General features: G+C 51.3%; 1 protein-coding gene and 1 long non-coding RNA gene across 12 annotated transcripts in view; one reads left to right on the forward strand and one right to left on the reverse strand.

Moving 5' to 3' along the window:
* Positions 1-18,098, forward strand: part of LOC108515401 (uncharacterized) — a 32,616-nt gene extending 14,518 nt beyond the window's left edge. The window contains exons 4-6 of one of the 4 annotated variants that reach the window (XR_001881515.1): positions 5,609-5,696; positions 7,309-7,427; positions 17,870-18,098. This is a non-coding gene — a long non-coding RNA (uncharacterized LOC108515401). Of the gene's footprint in view, positions 1-840; positions 1,298-5,608; positions 5,697-7,308; positions 7,428-17,869 lie in introns of those variants that run through there. The other 3 variants (XR_001881516.1, XR_001881517.1, XR_001881518.1) reach the window with 3 other exon arrangements.
* The window catches only part of SLC9A5 (solute carrier family 9 member A5), a 28,518-nt gene extending 8,389 nt beyond the window's left edge, over positions 1-20,129 (reverse strand). Inside the window, exons 1-15 of one of the 8 annotated variants that reach the window (XM_017852293.1) lie at positions 19,293-20,108; positions 15,021-15,323; positions 12,385-12,548; positions 12,114-12,192; positions 11,648-11,825; positions 10,889-11,109; positions 10,465-10,667; positions 10,144-10,233; positions 9,977-10,047; positions 9,131-9,260; positions 7,278-7,366; positions 6,985-7,114; positions 2,430-2,600; positions 1,850-1,913; positions 727-864 (exon numbers count right to left, since the gene is read on the reverse strand). In XM_017852293.1, the coding sequence (XP_017707782.1) occupies positions 727-864; positions 1,850-1,913; positions 2,430-2,600; positions 6,985-7,114; positions 7,278-7,366; positions 9,131-9,260; positions 9,977-10,047; positions 10,144-10,233; positions 10,465-10,667; positions 10,889-11,109; positions 11,648-11,825; positions 12,114-12,192; positions 12,385-12,548; positions 15,021-15,323; positions 19,293-19,479 (2,218 nt within the window). In that variant the 5' untranslated portion in view covers positions 19,480-20,108. Of the gene's footprint in view, positions 1-726; positions 865-1,849; positions 1,917-2,254; positions 2,601-6,984; positions 7,115-7,277; positions 7,367-9,130; positions 9,261-9,976; positions 10,048-10,143; positions 10,234-10,464; positions 10,668-10,888; positions 11,110-11,647; positions 11,826-12,113; positions 12,193-12,384; positions 12,549-15,020; positions 15,324-19,292 lie in introns of those variants that run through there. The other 7 variants (XM_017852298.1, XM_017852297.1, XM_017852294.1 and 4 more) reach the window with 7 other exon arrangements.

The following is a 20,129-nucleotide window of genomic DNA, read 5'->3' on the forward strand; positions in this document are numbered from 1 at the left end:
TTATAGCAATGCAAAATGGCATTTAAAACAAAAAAAAAAAAAGGAAAAGAAAAGGCCGGGCATGGTGGCTGACACCTGACCTGTAATCCCAGAACTTTGGGAGGCCAAGGCAGGTGGATCACCTGAGGTCAGGAGTTCAAGACCAGCCTGGCCAATATGGTGAAATCGCATCTCCACTAAAAATATGAAAATTAGCCAGGCTTGGGGATGCATGTCTGTAATCCCAGCTACTCGGGAGGCTGAGGCAGGATAATTGCTTGAACCTGGGAGCTGGAGGTTGCAGTGAGCGGAGATTGCACCACTGCACTCCAGCCTGGATGACAAGAGCAAAACTCTGTCTCAAATAAAATAAAATAAATAAATAAATTTACAAAAGAAAGGCCATGGGCTTGGGAGTCAGATGAGTCAGCTTCAAATTCTGGTTCTACTGTGTGATGTTGGACAAGTCACGAGTCTCTTAATCTCTCTGAGCTCAGTTTCCCCATCTTGGTTGTTGTGAGAGTTGAATATCACCTATGTTGGGCTTCTGGTATGAAGAAGATGCTCTGCAAATGCTGGCATGAATAAACTAGTGAATAGGAAAACTATTCTAGGAAACAGGAAAACTAGTGAATAGGAATTAACTAGTGAATAGGAAAAGGGAGTTGTCTGCAGTAGAGGCCACGAGTGAGGAGAAAGGAAACCAGCTTGTTCCAGAAGGGAGTTGGGCAGGGAGGAAGCCATTACCTGAGACCTTGCCCTCTTGGAGAACCTCACTGGTGGCCCGAGCCACAAAGATGATCCCCTCATCGTCCTCCTTCTCTGTCTCTGAACTGTCGCTTTCCTCCTCCTCCTCCTCAGACTCCACGGTTAATATCACAGCAGCTGGACAGAGACAAGAGCAGAGTCAGGTGGCCTGGGTTGGCAGCTGCCTGTTGGGACTGCACAGTCCCAAACCAGCTCGCTGTCTCCTTAGGCAGAACACACGTTGGCAGAGACACCTGCTTTCTTCTCTGGATGTTTCAAGCACTGGCCTAAGAGGTGGGGACTTGGGAGGGAGAGAAGTTGACATTGCAGAGCCCAAGGAGGCGACCAGAGGAAGCTAAGTCCTCAGAGGAAGCCATGAGGACTACACTTTCCAGCTCCCCCATCCTCTTCTTTCAGCCCCAAATCCCACGATCCACTGGAAACATGAGCACTTGGATTGCTGGAAGGCCCATCAACATTCAGCTCATACAAAACTGGCTTTGCAGCCAGGCGCGGTGGCTCACGCCTGTAATCCCAACACTTTGGGAGGCTGAGGCGGGCAGATCACCTGAGGTCAGGCGTTCAAGACCAGTCAGACCAGCAACGTGAAACCCTGTCTCTACCAAAAATACAAAAAAAAATTAGCCAGGTATGGTGGCGTGCACATGTAATCCCAGCTACTTGGGAGGCTGAGGCAAGAGAATCACTTGAACCTGGGAGGCAGAGGTTGCAGTGAGCCAAGATGGCACCACTGCACTCCAGCCTGGGCATCAGAGTGAGACTCTATCTCAAAAAACAAAACAAAATTGGCTTTGCAGATAGGACCCTGGGCCCCAGGGTCCACCCATCCTCCAAGGCCCAGACCAAGCTCCCCCTTCTCCATGGCACTTTTTCCAAGTCCTCAGGGCCGGTAACCCATAGTTAGCAATCAGATGCCTCCTGTCACACATTGTCTAATTACTGCTTTGAACATTTCCAACTTGGAAATCAAGTCCCTGGAGGAAGAGCCCCAGTTCATGGTGCTTAACGCACGCTACAGCTGGTCCTCCAGGATTCTGGCTGGCGAGCCCCAGCCCTTTCCCTCCTCCCTCCCATCTTCAATCCCACACTGCTCCCTGCTTGCCTGTGTCCTGAAAGCCCAGGTCTCCAGGTTTCCCATTTGTAGCCTCAGCATTCGCCACTCCATCCTTCTGAGGACCAAGAAAGAAAACTTGAGCCTCGGCCCCGACTTCCCACCCCAACCCTGTCATCTGGTGGGGTCAACAGGACAAGTTTTCCTAACCCAGCAGGGGAGGGAATTTGTGTCAGTCCCAGTGGTTCTACCATCCCTTGGCCAACCAGGCAAGAGTGACCCATGCCCCAGCAAGAAATCTGGATGCATCAGCCTGGGCTGACTTAGGAGCTCATGGAGCTAGCCCTCAAAGGAATCTCCTTTTCTCCTGCCTTTTTCATCTTTGGTAGGAGGCCCTGCTGCCTCCCAGCAGGTGACCATATGGCCAAGAGGCTGCTCTCCCTCTGAAGGTCTCACCTTACTTCTGGGGCTCCAGGAACATCTAAAAGGGAACTCAAACTTCTGTGGTCACCAAGTCCCTGAGGACTGTCCAACTGGGGGTCCCCCTAAGCTGGATCCTAACACTTGGGGGCTCAAATCCGCATGCTGTCAGCCTCCAGCTCCGAAGAGGAGTCCCTGAGGGAAGACGTGCCTTCCTGCGGCCAGTCTTGCGGGGTCGCGGCTTGCTCTTGGTGAAGCAGATGTTGTGCTTGGTGGACTTAAAGGACTCCAGCCGCCGCTTCATGTTCTGCTGGAAGACCTCCTTGTCCTGCCGCTCCTGCGCATCCTCTGAGATGAAGTGGCGACTGCAGCTGGCTTTGTACTGGCAATGACAGCCCCGCCTGGCTATGAGGATGGATGCCTTGGCCTCCCACAGGAACCCCAGGCCACAACCCCAACATATTCACCACAGGCCCTGCCAGCCCAGCTTTTCCAGAATTAACAATGGATTGAAAAAGAAAACAAAAAATACAACAGGAACCCAGCCAGAGACACTGTGTTCTCAGTTCCCTGGGAAAAGCTTCCCTTTATCCCAGAACTTATTACCCCAAACCTGGCCTTCCCCATCCCTTGCCAACCTTTCCCAATTCTCTCTGGTTTGAAGGTGACCCTCTGTCTTGTTCTGCTACTGTGACAACATAGGGGACATTTTCTTCTTTGTACCTCCATTTATCTGAGCTTCGCTCACACATCCAGCCTACCTGCCCCCTTCTAGTTACACCGCAGGATCCTTTCTCCAGCTGGAATCTCCCATCTAGCCATTTCTACAACCACCACCATGATATCCTGGGCTGCACTTTGAACTTTCATAACTATCTCCCCTGACACCCTGGACCTTCTCAGTCCCAATAATTCAGGATCACCCCCATCATCTTTCTTTTTTTTTTTTTTTTTGAGACAGAATTTTGCTCTTGTCACCCAGGCTGGAGTGCAATGGCACGATCTCTGCTCACTGCAGCCTCCGCCTCTGGGGTTCAAGCAATTCTCCTGCCTCAGCCTCCTGAGTAGCTGGGATTACAGGTGCCCACCACCACGCCCAGCTAATTTTTGTATTTTTAGTAGAGATAGGATTTCACCATGTTGCCAGGCTAGTCTCAAACTCCTGACCTCAGGTGATCCGCCTGCCTTGGCCTCCCAAAGTCCTGGGATTACAGGCATGAGCCATTGCGCCTGGCCATGCTCTTTTTAACCCTTACCAACACCAAGTCCACTACACACTCATCTAGACTGCCTCTGCCTCTACCCTCCCTGCTTAGGACCTTTTCATCATCTACTGGTAATCCCCTGAAATACTGCCCAGAGCCTGCCAAATCATCTTATCTTGCCTCATATCCCAAGTCTGGTCCCTTTATCTCATATTTTCTGCTTCCCTGGACCAGTTCTAAGAGCCCCCTTCAAGTCTCCCATTTGCCCTCCTCCTCTAACTGTGCACCAGGAGGTACCCTCTCTCCTGGGGAGAAGGGGTCCATCTCCTTCACAAGGCTCATCGCTGCCCAGCCCCGGCCTCCACATTGCTCAGTTCCCTCCTTCCTGCCTCCAGCAGTTCCTGCTGCCTCCTATTTATCCACTCTCCTGTATCTTCACTCCTTCCCTCACCACTTGGCTCCCTCCCCTCTGTTTTCAAGCTTCTGCCCTTGCCTCCTTAAAGAAAGTCTTCCCCTGAACACCATTGTCTCCATTTTGCTGCTACATTTTTATAATTTGATTCTGACACTTTCTCTCCTACCCACTACTTCCTTAAATACCAGAAATGCAACTCCAGGGTCCACAACTCCACAGTGCTGCCTTCTCGCTGGTCACCAGTGCTGTGGGCTCTGCCTAGGTGCTGGCCAGGCCTCTGCATAGCATCTAGCCCTCTTTCTGCCCCAGGCCTGAGGCACCACCTGCCACTGCTTCTCCAAGAGTTGCTTGTCTTTGGCTCTCTTTCTTTTTCTCGTATGTGCACTCCTCAGTGTTACCCTTAGCCCTCCTCCCGCCCCACGAAACACTCTCCCCAGAGAACTTATCCATTCTCTCCGCCCCAGCTATCCCAGTGATACAGATCTGTGGTCCCCCAACATCAGTCATCAGACCAGCTGCATTTGAATCACCTGGGGAACTTAGTAAGAACACAAATTCTTAGTCCCACTCCAAACTACAAAATCAGAATCTCCAGGTGAAGCCAGGAAGTTCCCCAGGGGATTCTATGGTAGCCAGGTGACAAAACCTGATATGGAGCTTCCAAATCTCTCTCCAGCCCTTATCTCTCTATTAAACTGTAATCTTTCTAACTGCATACTAGATATCTCTGTCTCTCTCTAATGATATTTTGATGAAGAACATGAGAAATTGTGGATTGTGTTATCACACTAAGTGGATTCAGAACTGGTTGAGTTACCATACCCCAAAAATGCTTGATCCATGTCAGTCTGGAGGAAAGTCTTTAGTAGCATGCCACAGGGCTCTGTCCTCAGCTCTATCCTGTTCAACATGTTTATGTGGATTTGGATGAATACAAAGTTAACAGGCTTAACAAATTTTCAGATGATATGAATCTAAGAAGGAGACATTTGGTGGCAGACATAGGAACCAAACAATGGGATGATGGGCTAAAGCAAATAAGATGACATTTAACAGGATACACACAAACTTATTCCAGATTTTTGAAAAACAGACTACACATGAATTGATTGGACTGAACCCACTGACCAATCTTATACATAAACACCACACACACACACACACACACACACCCCACACACCAAATCATTATGTATTTCCTGATGTGACACCACAGAAAATATATAGCATACCTATTGAATGTCCCTGAATCTGATCAGGCCTCTAGATTTAACAACCAGGAAATATAGGGAACGGAGGAACATGTTAAACAACACCACTGGAACACAGTCAGCAAAATCTAGAAAATGTGCAATTCTCCAAGACAAAGTATCCAGCTTCTTCAATAAATAAATAGCAAGGGAGATAGAGAGGGGAAAAAGAACTATTATAGATTTTTTAAAACAAAGAGACATATTTCCCAAATGCTAAGTGTGGACTTATTTAGACCCTGATTTGAACATCCAGCTGGAAAAAAGATACTTATTGAATACTGACTGGATGTAAGAGTTCTTGCCACCTAGAGAGACACACTGAAATATTCTGAGATGATGTGATATGATGTCTGGAGTTTGTTTTAAGATAAAGTGTGGGCAGGATGGGGTAGGGCTACAGAATGTAATAGAATTAATCATGCACTGATTTTTCAGAGCTGGTTGATAGATCAATATGAGTTATTTTATTCGCTCTATTGGAATTTTGAATAAGAAAGGTTTTTTAAAAACCCCATAGGTTGAGGTGAGACGGGGTCTGCCAGCCATTAACAGAGGAAGACCTGGGAGTTTAGCAGCTTCTAAGGACAATGTGGGGCCCCAGAGTGGTGAGCCAAGGCTGGAGGGATCTTGGGCTGTGGGAAGAGAAATAGCAAGTTCTAGAACTAGAATGGTGAGAGAGCTTCTAGGTCCTTCCCTGGCCAGCCACAGCTAGAATAGCAACTTCCATTCTGGGTCTTGTTTTTTTAAGTCCAGAGAAGACATACCAGGAGGTAAGAGATGCTGGCCTGAGGGCAAGACAGCCTGTGTGAAAGGGAACTGTCTTGAAATGTTAGAAGATTTATTCTGCAGAGCTGCAAAGAGTCAAATCAGGACCAGTGGGTGCAAGTTAAAGGAGGCCAATTCTGTTTCAACAGTAGTAAGAGCTTTGATTGTTGAAACTGCCAGAACTGGTGACAGCTGGCTTCCCATTTTAGAAAGGTGCAAGGTAATGGCTTGCTGCCCTCTTGTGGGGTTGCAACAGATTCTCTCCTGGATGAGCTGGGCCTTTCCAGCTGTAAAGCTTCATGATCTGCATTGGACTAACTTCCATTATTTAAAACAGATGCCCACTTTCCATAGGCTAAGCTGGTCTAGGAGGCTTCCTCAGTGCTGTTGCTTCTGTCTGTGACCCCATCATTCTCCAGTGACCCTCAAGGCCCCCAGTACTCTGTCTCCTCCTCGTCTCACCATCAGAGCCAATCACCTAGGCCTATGTGCCCCTTTGCCTTCCCACTGCCCAGCCCTAATCCACAATATTTCACTTCAGCTTCCCAACTGGCTCTCCCAGCTTCTCAACTCACCCCCTTCAATTTGATCTGCACTCTGCTACCAGAGAAGGTATCCTTAAACAGTGCTTGTATTACGTCAACCCTTTCTCCAAAAGATAAAAATAAAGCAGAGGTTTCTTATTACTGATGAGGTAAAACCCACACTTTTTTTTTTTTTTGAGATGGAATCTTGCTCTGTCGCCCAGGCTGGAGTGCAGTGGTGAGACCTCAGCTCATTGCAACTTCTGCCTCCCGGGTTCAAGCGATTTTCCTGCTTCAGCCTCCCGAGTAGCTGGGATGACAGGCATGTGTCACTGCACCCAGCTAATTTTTGTATTTTTAGTAGAGATGGAGTTTCACTTTTACCATGTTGGCCAGGCTGGTCTCGAACTCCTGACCTTAAGTGATCCGCTTGCCTTGGCCTCCCAAAGTGCTGAGATTACAGGCGTGAGCCATTGCACCCGGCTGAAACCCACACTCTTTAGCTGGGCATCTGCAGCTCTCCAGCAAGCTGGCACCAACTGCCTCTTAAGGTCTCCTCAGACCACCTCCACCCCCTCAAAATCCCGATGCTGCCTGCTCTCACCCTACGGCGCGGCTTGTAGAGGCCTCCGCAGAGCAGATGATGCATCACAGCATCCTCACGATCCCGGCCGCTGCGTACCGTGTCAATCACCTGCAGATCCAGACATGCTCCACTGCCACTCTCCCTCCTGCTGGAAGCAGGGGACACATGTGCTGGGGAGGGGGCAGGAGGCACAGGCCAGGAGAAGGGCAGATGCAAAGATGCTGACAAATCTCCCCCAGAAGGGATTCACAGAGAGGGCACAATGGAGAGGAATATGAGGAAGGGGAAGGGGAAGGGGCTCAAGGACTCACAGCAGGTTGGTAACAGAAGTCTCTGCCACAGAATTGCGGCTGGGCATAGAAGGCAGAGTGAGACCTGTGGAAGATAAGACGTGGCCTCCCTGCAGGAATCAAGACCAAGTTCAGCCGGCAATCAGATGGAGGGTTGCCCAGGAATCAGGGGTAATAAAGAAAATAATAATAATGAACACTTAGTTTACTCTTTTGACATGCCAGGTACTGTGCTAGGCACTTTACATATTGAATTCACAAAATCTATAACATAAGTACTCTTATGCCTGATTTCTATTTTATTATTATTATTTATTATTATTATTATTATTATTTTTTTGAGACTTGCTCTGTCACCCAGGCTGGAGTGTAGTAGTATAATCTCGGCTCACTGCAACCTCTGCCTCCCAGGTTCATGCCATTCTCCTGCCTCAGCCGCCCAAGTAGCTGGGACTACAGGTGCCCGCCACCNGGGTAATAAAGAAAATAATAATAATGAACACTTAGTTTACTCTTTTGACATGCCAGGTACTGTGCTAGGCACTTTACATATTGAATTCACAAAATCTATAACATAAGTACTCTTAGGCCTGGTTTCTATTTTATTATTATTATTTATTATTATTATTATTATTATTTTTTTGAGACTTGCTCTGTCACCCAGGCTGGAGTGTAGTAGTATAATCTCGGCTCACTGCAACCTCTGCCTCCCAGGTTCATGCCATTCTCCTGCCTCAGCCGCCCAAGTAGCTGGGACTACAGGTGCCCGCCACCACGCCCGACTAATTTTTTGTATTTTTAGTAGAGACGGGGTTTCACTGTGTTAGCCAGGATGGTCTCGATCTCCTGACTTCGTGATCCACCCGCCTCGGCCTCCCAAAGTGCTGGGATTACAGGCGTGAGCCACCGCACCCGGCCTATTATTATTTTTTATTTGAGACAGAGTCACTCTGTCACCCAGGCTGGAGTGCAGTAGCACAATCTCGGCTCATTGCAACCTCTGCTTCCCGGATTTTTTTTTTTTTTTTTTTTTTTTTTTTTTTTTGAGACAGAGTCTCGCTCTGTCACATAGGCTAGAGTGTAGTGGTATAATCTCAGCTCACTGCAACCTCACTGCAAACTCCACCAGGGTTCAAGCGATTCTCCTGCCACAGCCTCCCAAGTAGCTAGGTCTACAGGTGCCCAGCACCATGCCTGGCTAGTTTTTGTATTTTTAGTAGAGACGGAGTTTCACTATGTTGGCCAGGCTGGTCTCGAACTCCTGACCTCATGATCCACCCGCCTTGGTCTCCCAAAGTGCTGGGATTACAGGTGTGAGCCACCACGTCCAGCCCGCTTCCCAGATTTAAGCGATTCTCCTACCTCAGTCTCCCGAGTAGTTGGGATTACAGGCATGCAACACCACGCCTGGCTAGTTTTTGTATTTTTAGTAGAGACAGGATTTCACAATGTTGGCCAGGCTGGTCTCAAACTCCTGACCTCAAGTGATCTACCCACCTCAGGCTCCCACAGTGCTGGGATTACAGGCATGAGCCACTGTGCCCAGCCTCTTATGCCTGCTTTCTTACAGCTAAGGAAATAGGCTCAGAGAATGTGACTAACACAAGGTCACAAGCTTGGAAGTGATAATGGTTGAGCCACATCTGCTGACTCCAGAGTCCAGTTGTTTCCCACCTCTCTGGACTGTCTGCCAGACTCTGAATGTCAGCACCAGACCCAGCTGCTTCCTGCCGCTGCCAATTCACCAGACCATGGAGCCAGCTGGGAATTCCCAACTCCCTGCTCAGGGCCAGCCTGCTTACCACCCCTTTCTGTCCTGCTCTGCTGCCCATCTGCCTACCCACCACTGGCCCACCTGATAGCTGCTGGCCCACCTGGTCCACAAAGCTGATGGCATCCCGGATGTTGAGCCTGTAGTACACATCCCAGATCTGGTCCCGGATGCGGTAGGCTGACCGTCGCATCAGTAGCTGACTCAGGTATTTCTTGTCAAACTGCTCCCACCTACAGAGGATGCCAGGCCCGGCCCTGAGTCCCATTCCCAAGGCCTGGCCAGGTGGCCCTTCCTCAGACGGGGCAAGGATACTGTCAGCACTGGCCTGGCTTTTTAGATATGGGCCTCAGCCAGAGAGAATCTCAAGGCTAGTCCCTGCCCTCATGGAATTTACAGTGTCATGGGAAAGCCTGACAGTAATTGAAATTATTATAAATCACTGTAAAATTGCAACCATGACAAGAACTACAAAGGATAATTAGAGAATATGACATGGGTATGTCCTAGCCAGGGAGGCCAGGGAAGGCCGCCTCAAACAATTGAAGCCTATGGTGAGTTGTGAAGGATGAATTGAAGCTGAGTAAGTGAGAGGGAGGTGAAGGAGTGTTCTAGTAGAAAGAAGGTCCCAGTGGCCAGGCTGGGGGAGCATGGTGGGTCCTGAGGCTGTAAGGCAGGGTCCATGGAATTAGCAGGCAGACAGTCAAAGACAGAGCAGAGCACGACGAGGCTGGAGTCTGGCAGTTGCCAAACCATGCAGGGCCAAGCAGGCCACGCTGGGGAGCCTTGTCTTAACCTGAGAGCACTGGGATGCCACTGAGGGGCTTCAGGCAGAGGTCACCCAGCCTGAACCTGGCTCTGTCCCTTCTCAGAAGTGTGGCACATCCCCCATGCTTCCCTGGCTGGTGGGGCTGCTGCTGCTGAAGGAGCCTCGGGGCAGCTCCCTCACCTGTCCCTCCAGTAGTGGTAGCCATGGTGCCCCACAACGTCCTCCACTGCAGCCAGAATGTGGTCAAAAGTCTAGAAGGGGGGTGGGTAGGGGGACTGGATCAGGACTCTGCCCAAAATAGGAGAAGGTCGAGAGGCACAGGCGAGGGCTGGGGTTCTGGTACCCACGTGCTCATGCAGCTCCTGGTTCAGGGTGGGTTTGTGATGCTCACTCCTCTTCACCTTCAGCCATTTGACCAGTGGCTTGATGGTCAAGCCCTATGGACAGGCAGGAGGTGAGCCCTGCCCTATTCCTATTCATTTCCCTGCTGCCTTTCTCTCCCCATAATGAGGCTTCAGCTTCAGTACCCCCACCCCACTGCACTCAAGGTCTGGGAAGTCAGGGCCCTCCATCTCCCAGTGGGAAGAGGAGCCCCTGTCCCATAGGCTTCAAGACTCCCCCAGGGCCTGCCCGACCCTCTCCCTACCCAGCCTTGTGGGCACTCCCACCTGCACGATGACTGTGAAGAAGACCACTACAATAGTGGTGGCTACAAAGTAGTCCTTGGCAGGGACCTTGGTCCTATCCAGTAGGATGACGAGAGCAAAGGCCACAGCCCCCCGCAGGCCCCCATAGGACATCACCACTTGGTCAATCTTGTCCAGAGGGACTAGCCGGAACTGATTCAGCACCCAGGTCTGCAGGACTACGCCTACAGCGGGAGGGAGGCCAGTGGGAGCAAAGCGTTGGGAGTGGAGGACGCAGGAGTGGATGGCACCACGTATCTGGGCTGAAGTCTAACAGGGACTGGGACAAGTGAGCAACAAGAGGAGGCTTAGGAATTGACAAGGATGTGGACTCAGATGGGGAGATGAGCTGTGGGGAGGGGCGGGACAGGAAGGAGAGTGGGAAAGCAGAGGGTGCCAGCAATACCGAGGGCTCGGAAGAACAGGATGAAGATGAGGGTTCCAAGCACCAGCCCAGAATCCCAGGCCCACTTAGAAGAGTCCACAGCTGAGATGCCAAGCAGCATGAAGATGACGGTCTCAGCACAGCTGGCTAGAGTCTTCATTGTATATTTGACAGTTGTGCGTGACTTATGGGAGATGTTGGCCTCCACGTACTTCTTACAGCCCAGGCCACACATGGTCACCCTGGGAGAGGATGAAGAGACATGGCAAGTGGGGAAGGGTTCCAGGGTGCTCAGCCTCTGGGGTTTGAGCATACTGCAGAAGGGGGCATTGCCCATCACGGGATGTCAGACTCTCAAAGCTGAAGCCCAGGGAGGCCTGAAGACTGAGTGGTAGTGCTGGGCTAATTGTCCAGATCTCCAGGCTTCCCACTCAGTGTCTCCTGGAAGGGAAGGTGGGAGGAATGTGCTCTGACTAGCGGGCTCTCTGATGCACCTTCTGAAGTGCTGTGGCCTCCAGAGCTGGCGGCCCTAGGCCTTGAAGTCTATTTCCAGCCCAGCCTATACCCAGAAAGTTTGAGGGTGCTGAGGACAGTTCTGGAGGCAGCTCCTGAAATATTGCCTGAGGTTTACTGACTCCCCAGGAGAGTTTGAGGCTCCCACTACCACAAAGGCTCAGGGAAACCTATGGACTCCTGAAGTTCCTGCCTGTGTCCCTATGAGGGGCAACCATCTCCAGTGCCCCCTCCCAGCTATCTGCCTGCAAGGCCCCCAGAACTCACGCAAGAATGGCGGAGAGCGAGGCCATTTCAGCAGTGAGGTAGGCTGCGTAGGCGAGGAGGAAGACCAGCAGCGGCTCGATGATGCGGACCCGCTTGGTGAAGCGTGTGGTCAGGGCCAGGAGGAAGGCAAAGACTAAGCCCACGGCTGCCCCGCCCAGACTGACCACAAACAGGGAGGCTGGGGGAGGAGTGGGTTGTCAGCATGACCCCTGGCCTGGACCCTACCCGGGCTGACAAGACTGCTGCCTGGCAGGGAGTGAGAGATGATGCCCACCGCACTTTCAGGGGCTCAAAACCCAGAGCCAGGATCCCTGGCAAGCCCCTCCCAGACCCCATTTATCTATAGAGGAGTGGAGGAGATGAGGCAACCCGAATAGCCTCCTCTGTCCTGATGTGGGGTGGGAGGGCCTCAGCAACCCAGGGGAGGCAGACCTCCAATGCCAGCTGGGAGCAGGGAAATACTGACCGACTCCCTTCAGATAGTCAGTGGCCTGCACGTTGGCAGAGCCCATCTCCACAAAGGAGTTGCAGACCTTGTACAGCACCTGAGCGAGAAGAGGAGAGTCAGCAGTGAGGCGGGAAGGCAGCAACTGGGACTGCTGGGAGACAGTAAAAGCAGACAGCATATTTCTGCCCCCCAGGGGACCCACGGGAAGGGTCTGAGTCTGCACAGACCCCTAGCTGGTCACAGCATGCAGCCTGGGGTCAGGGAATGGCAGTTAGCTGAGCATGCTCACCACGGTGACTGCATCGTTGAGCAGGGACTCGCCAAAGACGATGATAAACAGAGTCTCATTGACGTGCACCTCCTCAAAGACAGCTAGCACGGCCACAGGGTCCACCGCCGAGATGAGGCTCCCAAACAGCAGAAAGTCCAGTAAGCCAGCCTGCACCCTAGGGGCTATTAAGGGACACATGTAGTACAGACCAGTCATTGAAGACGACCCAGTCTCCTGCAGCACGCCCTGAGACAAGCCCAGGCTCCACCCCTGCTGATACAACAAGGAAGCCCAAAGAGGACTTGGGCTGGCAAAGACAGCATCAGCCTGCAGATCAAGAGACTACCTATGCCTAAGGCCTGGCTTTGCCACTTACCAACTGTATGATGCTGGTTCCGTCACCGTCATATGGCTTACCTTAGCCATGCCTCCTCATCTGCCTGCCTCATAAGATTGTTTCAAAACTCAACCCAGCCATTTAGAATAGGGAAAAAGGCCAGGCACAGTGACTCACGCCTATAATCCCAGCATTTTGGGAGGCCGAGGCCGGCTGGATCACCTGAGGTCAGGAGTTCAAGACCAGCCTGGCCAACATGGTGAAACCTTGTCTCTACTAAAAATACAAAACGTAGCCGGGTGCAGTAGTGCATGCCTGTAATCCCAGATACCTGGTAGGCTGAGGCAGGAGAATCACTTGGACCAGGGAGGCGGAGGCTGCAGTGAGCCGAGATTGTGCCACTGCACTCCAGCCCAGGTGACAGAGTGAGACTCAGTCTCAAAAAAACAATAAATAATAAAATAGGGAAAAAACACTGTAGCAACAGTAATAATAACTACCAGCAAATGGAAATTGGCTGCTAACTATTTCTGTTAGGGAGAATAACAAAAGAGTGCTTTTTCCCATACCTGTGGTTCCCAGCCAAAGGGATGTGACACAATTCTCAGCAGGGGTGGAGGACTGAATATAGTAAGAAAAGCACCACAGGCCGGGCGCGGTGGCTCAACCCTGTAATCCCAGCACTTTGGGAGGCCAAGATGGGCGGGTCACGAGGTCAGGAGATCGAGACCATCCTGGCTAACATGGTGAAACCCTGTCTCTACTAAAAAATACAAAAAACTAGCCGGGCGAGGTGGTGGGCGCCTGTAGTCCCAGCTACTCAGGAGGCTGAGGCAGGAGAATGGCGTAAACCCGGGAGGCGGAGCTTGCAGTGAGCTGAGATCCGGCCACTGTACTCCAGCCTGGGTGACAGAGCAAGACTCCGTCTCCAAAAAAAAAAAAAAAAAGAAAACCACCACAGATGGGACTTGAATATGTCATATAATTTCTATGAGCCCCAGTTTCTCCATGTCTAAATTGAGACTAATAAAATTTCCTTAGTTAGCCAATGCCTAACATATAGTAAGCACTCAAAAGATATTATTATCTATTACTGTTATTATGATCTGATATCCTCTTCCCTTCCTGCCCCAAATAGTTCACTACCTCAATAGGGAAACCAGGTTAGAGTCCCAGGTAGCAATGGTAAACGTTTTCTTGTAATACCTTGGAAAAAGTGTGAATCATCAACCTTGAGGGTTGAATGAATTTCTTGGGTTAGGAAATAAAGAAGGTAGCAAGAGAGGGCAACCTAAAGGCAAAGAGCCTCAGTAAAACAGACCTGATGCCAGGTGCGGTGGCTCACGCCTGTAATCCTAGCACTTTGAGAGGATGAGGCGGGCAGATCACCTGAGCTCACGAGTTCAAGACTAGCCTGGCCAACATGGCGAAACCCCATCTCTACTAAAAATACAAAAATTAGCTGGGCGTGGTGGCACATGCTTGTAATTCCAGCTACTCAGGAGGCTAAGGCAGGAGAATTGCTTGAACCCAGGAGGTGGAGGTTGCAGTAAGCCAAGATCATGCCATTGCACTCCAGCCTGGACAAGAGTGAGACTCCATCTCAAAAAAACAAGCAACAACAACAACAACAAAAAAAACGGACCTCTTCTGCTAACCTTGGACCTGATAGCAAACAAATGTAAGGGGCTCTATTTCCTCATCCACTAAATGTGACAAACTACACAAAAGGCTTGCTACGAAGAGTCAGTGGGATAAGTAAGGAGAGAAAACCCAGCATAGTGCCAGCATTTGATGGATTTATAATAGTTATTTATTTTTTAAATACCTATTATATTCATTTATTTAAAAAATAAATGTTTTAAAATAATGAATTTCTTATAGACAACATATAGTTAAGAAAATAATAATAATAATAAAAACAGAAAACTCCCCTGACCTGGCCTGGGGAGAGCCAGGACAGAAGGCCCTTGCAGAAATGATGTGCAGCTGTGCCTCAGGGGAGCAGGGCTGGCAAGTGGCAATGTGGTAACAGAGGGCAGGAGGCAACAGAGTGGTAACGCAGGCTCCCCAGCCTTGGCAGCCCACACACAGCTGGGAGCCAGGCTCCTGCTCAGCTGTTATGCTGCAGAAGCCCAGACTGGCAGAGACCTAGATGAGGCCTGAACCCCATTGGGAGCACTGCCTTGCACTCCAGAGGGAGGGACCTAGGATGGAGCTTTCAGGGCATGGCTTACACCAGCATGGACCTCCAGAGCTTGAGGAGAAGGGAGAGGGGTGATGGGTCTGGCAAAGCCCAGGTCTCAGGGTCACTCACCTACAAGTCCAGCCTGCTGCAAGCCCCAGAGGGCAGCGCCTGTTGTGAAGGCATTCCAGAGTGTGCCTACCACGGCATAGGTGAGGATGGCACCCAAGTTGTCAAAGAACAGTCTGCTAGGCATGAAATAGCCTGAGTCCAACACAATAGGAGGCAGCAGGAAGAGGAAGAAGGTGCCTGGCTCCAGCTGGTACTCAGCTTTCTTGGCCACAGCCAAAACAATGCCCCCTAGCACCAGGCCCAGCAAAATCAGCAGGCAGCTCTCAGGGACCAGAGATGTTACTTTCCGAGACAGGTGAAATACTGCAATGCAAAAAGAGTGCAGGATAGATCAGTTTATGGAATATCCTCCCACAAACAGGCCTATGACCTCCCAGATTTGGTTTTTTTTTTTTTGAGACGAAGTCTCACTGTGTTGCCCAAGCTGGAGTGCAGTAGTGCGATCTCAGCTCACTGCAACCTTCACCTCTTGGGTTCAAATGATTCTCTTGCCTCAGCCTCCCAAGTAGCTGGGACTACAGGCATGCAGCGCCACCATGCCAGATAATTTTTTGTATTGGGTGGTTTTTTTTTTTTTTTTTTTTTTTTGAGACGTTCGCTCTGTACCCAGGCTGGAGTGCAGTGGCCGGCATCTCAGCTCACTGCAGAGCTCCGCCTCCCAGGTTTTAAGCTTCTCCCTGACTCAGCTCCCAAGTAGCTGGGACTACAGGCCCGCCATCTTCGCCGGCTAGTTTTTTTTTTTTTTGTATTGTTTTAGTAAGACGGGGTTTCACGCATGTTAGTCCAGGATGGTCTCGTCTCTGACCTCATGATCTGCCCGTTCGGCCTCCCAAAGTCTGGGATTACAGGCTTGAGCCACCGCCCGGCCTTAGTATTTTTTTTTTTTTTTTCTTTATTTTTTTTGCAGGCGGGAGTCTCGCTCTGTCACCAGGCTGGAGTGCAGTGGCAGGATCTCCAGCTCACTGCAAGCTCCGCCTCCGGGTCTCCCCGCTCTCCTCCCTCGCCTCAGCCTCCCCAGCAGCTCGCGCGCTCGGCGCCCGCCACCTCCGCCCAGGCTAGTATTCTTCTTGTTATTTTTAGTAGAGACGGGGGGTTTCTCGTGTTCGCAGGGATGGTCCTCGATCTCCTGACCTTGTGATCCGCCTGTCTTGGCCTCCCAAAGTGCTGGGATTACAGGCTTGAGCCACCGCGCCCGGCCACCCGGCCTTGTATTCTTAATAGAGACGGGGTTTCACTATGTTGGCCAGGCTGGTCTTGAACTCCTGACCTCATGATCTGCCCGCCTCGGCCTCCCAAAGTGCTGGGATTACAGGCGTGAGCCACTGCACCTGGCCAACCTTCTAAGACTGGGACCAAGGGAGGAGAAATATGTAAGATTTCTAGAATTTCCAATTTCCAGGGCTACAAACCCTCTTCTGCAGTCAAAGTCATCTGTTTCTTAGTGCTCCTGTCACACTAAGGTAACCTAGGCCTTTACTGCTTTTTCCCCTTCTAGAAATGTCCCTTCCTTTATACTTTCATCTTCAGGGGACCTCACCTTTCTCTGACATCCCTTATCCATAGCCATTATTTGAACCTCAGCAAATGCTACCTGGTATCTTTTTATATATAAGATAGTTGTAAAAATCAGGGCCTTTGGAGACAAGTTGCTTGGATTCAAAGCCTAGTTCTGTGATCTTAGGGCAAATAACTTCACGTCTCTGACTCAGTTTTCTCATCAGCGAAATGGGAGTAAAAACAATAATGATCTCGTGAGATTATTGTGACCATTAAAAAAGACAGTCTGCAGGTGGGGCGCAGTGGCTCACACCTGTAATCCTAGCACTTTGGGAGGCCAAGGTGGGCAGATCACTTGAGGTCAGGAGTTCTGGATCAGCCTGGCCAGCATGGCTAAACCCTGTCTCTACTAAAAATACAAAAATTAGCGGGGCGTGATGGCGGGTGCCTGTAGTCCCAGCTACTTGGGAGGCTGAGGCAGGAGAATCACTTGAACCTGGGAGGCAGAGGTTGCCATGAGCTGAGATCATGCCACTGCACTCCAGCCTGGGTGACAGAGTGAGACTCTGTCACAAAAAAAAAAAAAAAAAAAAAAATCTACTCAAATGCACTTAGCACACTACTTTACAGTAAGCACTCAATAAATGTTACCCGTTATAATGTCCTCACTCCTTAACTGGACCAGAATGTATATTATATCTCCTAGGAGCCATGTAGACTTCCTAGCCCAATGTGCCTTCCATTATATGGGCTCACTCAGGACTGCGTAGTTTTTTAAACTTTGGCTTTAGCAGTCAGAAGATCTCCAGGTCTTCTTCCAGCCTTAGCACATTCTGTGTGATCTCAGGCAAATTATTTAACTTACTTCATTTTCTTCTTTTGTAACATAGGAAAAATACCCAGCATCAAGGGTGAGGATAAAATGATATAAAGTATGCAAATGTGCCTAGCATAATGTCAGACACATAGTATGTTAGACACACACCAAATGTTAATTAAATAGAACAGTTCTGTCTGTAGGAGGAGAGAAGAAAAGGGTTTCTAACACTATTGCCACTCCTACTTTTGTCCTCTAAAATAAACTCTTTGGCTCTCCTTTAAGTCCTCAGACCACAAGTGAACACATCTCTCTCTACATGATCCTGGGGTGTTGGGGAAGTAGACCTCTAAATTAGCCTGTGTGAGACCCTATGCCAAGACAGTGCCCTTTGGAAGCTGTACCCAAAGGGCCTAGAACAGTGCCTGGCACATAGTGAGTTACATGTAAATATTTGTTTAATAAAAGGGAAAAAGTCTAGCAATGAAGCTGGGGGAAGGTGTTCCTGAATGTTCTGCCTTTTCTCTCATTCTAGGATTTTCTTTGGCTTGTGAAAAGGAGGCTCTCTTCTCCCACTTCCATAGGAGATGTCATCCAAACTAGAAAAAGAACCATGATTTATGGGGAAAACTACAGTTGTTGCTATAAGCCCTAAGACAGGAACTCTTTTGCAACTCACAGACTTCTCAGCAAACCCAATTGCTGGCTCCAAATCTGAGGCTCCTTCCACTCTTACTGTCATTGCTGCTGGGCCTCTAAGGTAAATGTGGTCATAGATCTCTCTGTCCTTGTTACTACTTTGGTCTTCCACTTCTCTCCTTCAGGGACCCCATTTCATCTTCATCTGTTTATGCATTAACCCCAGCCCTGTGATCTAAGCCCCATAGAACCATGCTCCCCGAAGGCATATTGAGTTCCACTTTCCATTATTAATCTTAGGCTGCCACAGCAGAGTGGAAAGTTCTGTTCCTGCCCAGCCCCCTTACCCCCGAGCAGTGTCCCTGTGGAGAAGGGGGCAAATTCTAGGCTCTGGGTGATTCCTCCATGAAGGCTGTATTGGTGAGACTGGAGTACAGGCTGTGCCCGCATCCATGGGGAGAGAGTAGCAACGCTCAGCTATAATTAGTCACCCCCACAGCAGAGCCTGCACAACAGAGAGAAGGAGGAGGGTCTCTGGTGGGAGGAGGGACCACTGGCTGCTCAGAAGGGAGGAGGAAGGAGCAGATGCAAGCAAAAGCAGCTCTATTCAGGGAAAAAGAAGTCTGAAGCACAGCCTTCAATGCTGTCAGGACTGAAGAGGTCGGATGTATGAAAGCATCTAGGGTAGGCAGCACACAGAAAGGCCCCGATACATGGAAGTTTCTTATACCCTGAAGTGGAAAGAATGTGGACCTGAACCGGGCTGGGGGGTCCCCACACACAGGCACAAGAAGGCAGCAGCTTTAAGTGGGCAGCAGGGCAGAGCTGGAGGAAAAGTGGCAGTGTAGTTTCCTAAGGGAATGGACGCTCGGACGTGGTCTCTAGGGGAGGCTGCTTTTTCAGAACCAGGATGCCTGTGTTCGTGGGAGAACACCCTCCCCTCAATGTCCCCATATGTCCTCACCGGTGACAGAGGTTTCTGAGAGGCTGGGGATTGGTGGGGAGACAGACTGAAGAGGGCCTACTGCAAGGGGAAGAGGGGAGCGGAGAGGGCAAAGGAGCCTACAGATGGAGTTGGGGAGAGCGAGGGACAGCCCTTCAGAAAGGCAGATTCTCAGAGCTCCCAGGGGAGAAGACAGGGACCAGGGACCCACAGGAGGCGACGCAGGAACTGGGCGAGAGCTCGGATTTGTGGAATCCAAACCTAAGTCCCAGCACCGTGCAAAAAGCCAGCCCCAATCTGAGGACCGAGGAGGTGGGGGTGTTGGGGGCGGGTCCGCAGCTGACCGTCGACCTGGCGCACGCACACACGCACTCACCAATTTTGGCCAGGCTGGCCACCAGGATCCACAGGGCCACCAGGTAGGGCGCCTCGACCTCGTGCCACTGCCAGCGGAAGAGCTCCAAGCCTGGGGGAGGCTCGCCTGGGGACTCTGGCTTCTGGGTGGGCTCTTCGGCCGCCCCCGCCAGGGGCAGCGCGAGCAGGGACAGGGCGGCGCGCAGCATCCTGCAGCCTGCCCAGCCGCCCTCCCGGCACCGCACGGCCGCCGGCCCCGCGTCGCCGCCGCCACCTACCGGGCGCCCCCGCGTCACAGGCACGTGGGGCTCGCTCCCCCCAATCCCGGCTCCGATACCCCCAAGCCAGGTCCGGGCTCCGAGACCCTGCCCCGGACTCTCGTAGTCGGGGACTCCCTCCTCTTTCCTCCCTAAATCAGTCCCAGCTCCGGAAATTCCCCAATGCAGCTCTCCCCCAAGTTCCACAACCTACTCCTTCGAGTTCGCGCCCCCAAACCTCCCCAGAACCGCCCCCACCAGATCCAGAGCGGTGCGCGGCCACGGCCCCCCGGGGGCAGCCAGCAGCCGGAAGAGCGAGGGTCTGCGGGGGGCGCGGTCAGGACGGGAGGGGCACGGCTCCTCCTCGGCCAGCGCTGCTGGGCGGCGAGCAGCATCCCCCTGGGGCCCAGGCGTGGCCTGGTGCAAACGGCAGGGGACAGTGTTTGGCCGTCCTCCGCGCCGCGCTCCCAAGCCGGGGACCCCCTGCCGGCCCCTGCCCGGACCTGAGCTGCGCACGCGCACTGGACGCTCCCCAGAGCAGTGATGGACAACGCTGCCCCCAACGTCCCAGAAACCCCAAGGCCCAGACTGGCCCAGCTCAT

The sequence above is a fragment of the Rhinopithecus bieti genome, unplaced genomic scaffold (genome assembly GCF_001698545.2).
Source record: "Rhinopithecus bieti isolate Rb0 unplaced genomic scaffold, ASM169854v2 scaffold_34281, whole genome shotgun sequence".
Classification (NCBI taxonomy): domain Eukaryota; kingdom Metazoa; phylum Chordata; class Mammalia; order Primates; family Cercopithecidae; genus Rhinopithecus; species Rhinopithecus bieti.